Here is a 5,586-nt window from a genome sequence, read left to right as displayed (position 1 = left end):
AAAAAAGCAGATGTAACCCCCTTTGTAATCCTTAACATTTTCATAAGTAACTGTAATTTAATTACACATTTTTTTCTCAGTAAATGTAACTGATTACAATTACTTTTATTTTGTAATTAAATTACGTAATTCCGTTACATGTAACTAGTTACTCCCCAACACTGCAATCGACTATAAGCTTGCATTCAGATTTGCCTCCATTCAATCAACAACTGATGCATAGAACCAAGTTCCTGCCCAGCATTTTTTAATAATCCATTTCACTCAGATGTAAGTCACAATATGAATAAAAAGATCTGTCGCTACTTCCATTACAAAGTGACTTTTAATATTAGGAATAAAACGGGATAGCCTACCATACATACTGAAAGACCCCATGAAATGGGTTGGCGAACACAATTTTCTCTTGTCAGTTGATGTTAAAAGGTCTTTTTGGTCTTCATGGCATTTTTAGTTCTTACCGATGACTCCACAGGACTGGTCCATGTTTTGGTATCTTAGAGACGACCGTTTGTACACCACATGGGGGCGCCCTTCTCTGCCATCCTCATTAGTGAAGTTTTTAGCAGAAACCAGGGGTTCAATAAGGTACTCCTCACCTCCAGCTACAATGACCCCTTGCTGAAAAACCAAGAAACCATAGATTTGCGTTTCAGATTAGCATGAAGGGTCTGTCATTGAAATGTATGACATGCTTTTGCTTGCATGTGAAAAAACGAAACATTGGCCTCCCTGGGCAATCTGATTTTACACGCTAGATACATTGAAGTCCCTGACAAGATCAAATCATCCCATCATTAGTCTCCCCTCTAAAATAATGAGCTTGCACTGGGCTAACAATCCTGGATGAAATGGGAACTCATGGCGGATGGCCAAAGGATCTTAGCATGTTTCATTGTTTCCTCTCTTCATCTCTTTCAGTCACTTTTCAAGTCCACATAATCCTGTAATGTGCTTAGTGATGCTCTTGTGGACACACTGAGCATTCCCTGATGAATTTAGTCATGCTACTCTGATCACCAGTAATTAACCTGGAAGTTTCTTACCACCATCATGAGCAAGCTTAATCCTCCATTGTATTTACTTGTGTTTGGTGCGCACACAATTAAAAATGTATGAATTATCGACCAGGCCGGTCATGTATTAGCACCTGTGATGCCAGGTAGATGAATCACTCAATACTGCATCCAGGATGTCCGATGGCATTTATCAGAGAGACTTAACACTGTACTCAAAGGGTCTGGATAAACAAGCATTGGTCTTGACTTTGTGATTTGTTTACGCAGGTGTATTACCAGCTCTGGCAAGTAATGAGCAGGCCACAGCATGCCGCTTGAAACTAAATCCATCATTAAGCTCCAAAACACCTGTTTTTAGAGTTGAGCTTTACACCAGCTGGGAGAGACAGACTTTAGCAACAGCTGCCCATTTCAGATCTACAAGGGCGTCACGACAACTCACTCAAGTGTAGAAAGAAAGAGATTACGTTGTATAATACATCATTACTTTAGCATACAGCATTACGGATATCATCTGAGCCTCATGTGATGGAAATGTCTAACAAAGTGCTAAAGCCATTTAAAGGAATATTTTGGGTTTTATTGCAGAAAATTACAATAATTTTCACTTGTCCCTCTTTTTCTTTAATATAAGCAAAAACCTGTGTTACCGTGAGATACTTACAATGAAAGTTAATAGGGCAAATCCATAAATAAAATAAAATAAAATACTTTTTAAAGTTTAAATATTTCAAAAGTGTTTCAAAAGTGTACTGTAGTAACAAGACGAAAACAATATGCATGTTAATGTGATTTCAGTTTAAAAAAACAGTTGCTAATCTTTTCTATGTAAAGTCAACATCTGTTTAAAAGTTTGAGGTCAGCAAGTCTGACACGGTGAATGCTATTTTAACAATGTCCTTACTACCTTTTTGGGCCTTGAACATGTCAGTTGTGTTGCTGTCTATGCAGGGTCAGAAAGCTCTTGGATTTCATCAAAAATTTCATAAAAAAATTGTGTTCTGAAGTTGAATGAAGTCTTACGGGTTTGGAACGACATGAGGGTGAGTAATTAATGACAGAATTTTTATTTTGGGATGAACTGTCCCTTTAAGGCTGTAGGTGCAGCCCATTTTGCAGACTTCTGCATTTGACGTCATTTGAGTGCAGACATAGGTTAGGTGCACACTAATTAGTACATCATTTTGCCTTGAGACACAGCACTGTTTGCTTCAAAATTCTAATGGAGCTTACCAGGCCATTACAGTTGCTAAGAGCCACAGAACTAGAGTGAGGCTGGTGCTGTAGGTGACCCACATAGTGGCAGTTGGGCAAGTATGGGTGACTCCAAGCCAAGCGGCCCCTCTTCCAGTATTCCACACGGAACTGTCGCGAGAGCAGTCCTCCCTGCAGCGTGAGGTTGAGCAAAAGGTCAGTGCTCGACGTGGAGAGCTGATAGTACAGCTGCGGCTCTGGAACGCTCTGCGTTTCCGTGCTTCGCCGGTGTCGGCCATTCCTGTGAGAGGTCTCCTCTTCCGATAGCATATCCCCATGCGGCCCCACACGCACTGGGATGGCGATCTCATACTGGCCCAAGCTGGACAGAAACTCAGCTGCGGAAACACAAAAAATGTCCTTTAGATTGAAGGATGGAAGTTGAGTTGAGTTTATACTGCTCACACAATAAGCAATTAAACATGCACTGAAATCGTTCTTATTAAAAAAAGAAAAAAGGTTTTATACACTACAATTCGAAAGTTTGGAGTATGATGTTTTTTTGTTTTTGAAGAAGTCTCTTGCTCACCAAGACTGCATTATTTGTTCGAAAATACAATTATACAATATTCAAAAATACAATATATTTAAGTAACTGTTTACTATTGTAATATTGTAAAATGTAGTTTATTCCAGTGATGGGAAAGCTGAATTTTCAGCAGCCATTACTTCAGCTTTAAGTGTCACATGATCCTGAAAAAATGTATATTAACCCTAAACTTTTGAACAGTATAGTGGATATTATACAATTATAATATACCATAAAATTTAAGTATATTATATAATATACAATATTTAAAATATTTAGAATATAAATACACATTTAGCTACATAAATAATGACATCAAAACCATACCAGTAGCCTAACAAATTTAATTTTACTTGAAGGGGATCACTTTACAGGGGCCACCATACTGAGGTCACATGACCAGGCCTAAATGGAATCTGCACACTCTTTCCACATTTTCTGCACCGATTTTAGGGGACAGAAATCTGAGGAATTCTGCAAATTGGAAATGTGTGGGAGTAAAAAGGAAATAAAAGTATAAGACACTTTTAATGAACACTGAAAAAAGTTTTAAATTAAGATGCAAGGGTTGAGGCATATGAAGGAAATTACGCTTCTAGCTGTCAGTATCACTTCAAGACCACAAAAAAATACTACATGTACTTTTAGGATCCAAACAAGTGAGAACTGTTAACTCACACCAACAATACATCCACAAACAAACTATTTCAAGCAGATCGCTGTCCCTTGGATCAGCTGGGGCCCATGTAAAGAGCCTCTGGTTACTAACAAGGATTTTATTCAGTTGCAGTTATGTACTCTGACCGTGTCAATTGGCGAACAAAAGAGTTCACAGTGAAACCATTGAGTAGACCACAGAGAAGAAAAGCAAGTTAGCAGCCCAAAGGCCAAGGGCTGCCTGTTGCTATGGAAATCCTGAAATTGTATACTTCCTGTTCCCGACAGCGGGCCTGGAGATTAATTGTCCAAATTCGGCATTTGAAAAACTGCACCCAAGGGGCGGAGATTGCCAAAGAGACAAACATCCTGAAACCAAACCAAACCGTTTTATACATTCAGATGTGAAGAATTACACCAGGATCAGTGTCCTTAATGTGAAACAAGGTTTGTTCCATTGGTTTGTTTACTCCATCTTGCCAGTTCAAACACTGTGAGAAGGGCGACAGCAATATCTCTTTTGTTTGGGTCCAGAGGCATGAAGATGTGCGTGACCTTGATTCAGCTAGACTTACTACTTTCCGTAATCTCTCAAAGCTGTAGAAATACATCAGCAGACTCACCATATGACTTATATTAAATTTGGCATTGTGTACAATGGCAAGAGAAGGACAAGTAACTTTATAGAACACGGTCCATTTCATTAAGCCCTCCATAAGGAGGGAATGAAGGCTCAAACCAAGTGCTGAAAATATAAAAGATCACATCGTTCTCTCCTCACAGCAGTTACTCAGACTGGGCCACTTAATAAGACTGTCTAATTACTGAAAGAGCTGCTGCTTCTGAGCCCCACATGTGTTTCCATTGGCTTTTTAAAACCTGCGCAGACTCAAGACCATAAATGGGACCAACAGAAGAGTTCCATCCTTTTGAGTAAATTTAAGCTCACTTCTAGCCTTATACACCCTATAGTCTAACAGCAAATGCTGTCTGGGTTTAAAAATTACAATCAATTGTAAAAGAAATCAGTGGTGGAGTGGTTTGGAAGTAAAAAAAACTACTTAAAGTTCAAGATTACTTTTAGGACTGAACATGCAAAACAACATGTTACTTCTTACAATTTAAACCATAAGACATGATTTATTTAGTTACTTATTGACTTATTTTGTTACTTATTTGTTACTGGAATGTGCTACAGTGGGTCTACAAGTAAGCTACATGGCATGACAAAACTAGATTGCTTCTATTATAAACAACAAAGATGTTTAAACGGAAAGCAGGACACATACATTCAGGCATAAAAGTAATAATAAACTAATAAACTAATAAAACACTTGCAAGGCATAAAGAGAGAGCCTAAGCCAAATTACAACATGTTATTATTCTTATTATTAAGCATAAAACAACAACGTATATATTCACATGCTAGGATAAATCTGACATTAAAAGTAATTTTTTATGCACATTTTTGAAATCGTCTCTCAGTGATTCTATTCAGAATTTTATGTGATCTTCCAAAATTCTTAGAAATATACAGTGATAGAAACTCAGTTTGAAGGATTTTAAGTAACACATTTGGCCCCAAGTTGTTCTAGAGGGGCCATCCGTCCACTAAAACTGTACTTTAAGTCACTCTGGATAAAAGTGTCTGCAAATTAGCCAATGCAGGCCTAAAGGTAATCTAGGCTCTATCTAGAACTTGAATCCAGACAGTCTCAATAACAGGAGCCAGAGGCACAGTTGGGTCTTATGTCAAAGCATGAAAGCGGAGCTCAAACTGTACAACACGCCCAGCCCTCTGACCACCATCAACTGGCGCTATCTTAAATAAACATAAGGCCCACAATTGATGGAAGGGTTCTCCCTGCTCTTACACCTACAGGGTGCACCGATCCTCCAGAGCCTTTGATGTGTCTTTAATCTCAACAAGGTACCCGAGAGGAGGAGGACGCCTGCCTTACTTCCCCATAAACTCCCTCGCCACGGACAGAGCCCCATTAAAAGAATAAAGACTTCACTTTTGATTCAAATAAACCACCGTCAGGAGCCGCCCAGGGTTTGAAAGTTTATTTTAGAAGGTTAAGGAGAACAACCTTTAATTAGGACCGTGCGGGAAACTAAAGTGAC

General features: G+C 38.8%; 1 protein-coding gene across 1 annotated transcript in view; it reads right to left on the bottom strand.

Annotated features, from left to right (window-relative positions):
• adamts10 (ADAM metallopeptidase with thrombospondin type 1 motif, 10) overlaps positions 1-5,586 on the bottom strand; it is a 60,551-nt gene that overhangs the window by 43,024 nt on the left and 11,941 nt on the right. The window contains exons 3-4 of the mRNA XM_016542309.1: positions 2,253-2,611; positions 462-621 (exon numbers count right to left, since the gene is read on the bottom strand). Coding sequence (XP_016397795.1) covers positions 462-621; positions 2,253-2,611 — 519 coding nt within the window. The remainder of the gene's footprint in view (positions 1-461; positions 622-2,252; positions 2,612-5,586) is intronic.

The sequence above is a fragment of the Sinocyclocheilus rhinocerous genome, unplaced genomic scaffold (genome assembly GCF_001515625.1).
Source record: "Sinocyclocheilus rhinocerous isolate Xijiao unplaced genomic scaffold, SAMN03320098_v1.1 scaffold1600, whole genome shotgun sequence".
Classification (NCBI taxonomy): Eukaryota; Metazoa; Chordata; class Actinopteri; order Cypriniformes; family Cyprinidae; genus Sinocyclocheilus; species Sinocyclocheilus rhinocerous.
This window is presented reverse-complemented; position numbering and strand designations above follow the sequence as displayed.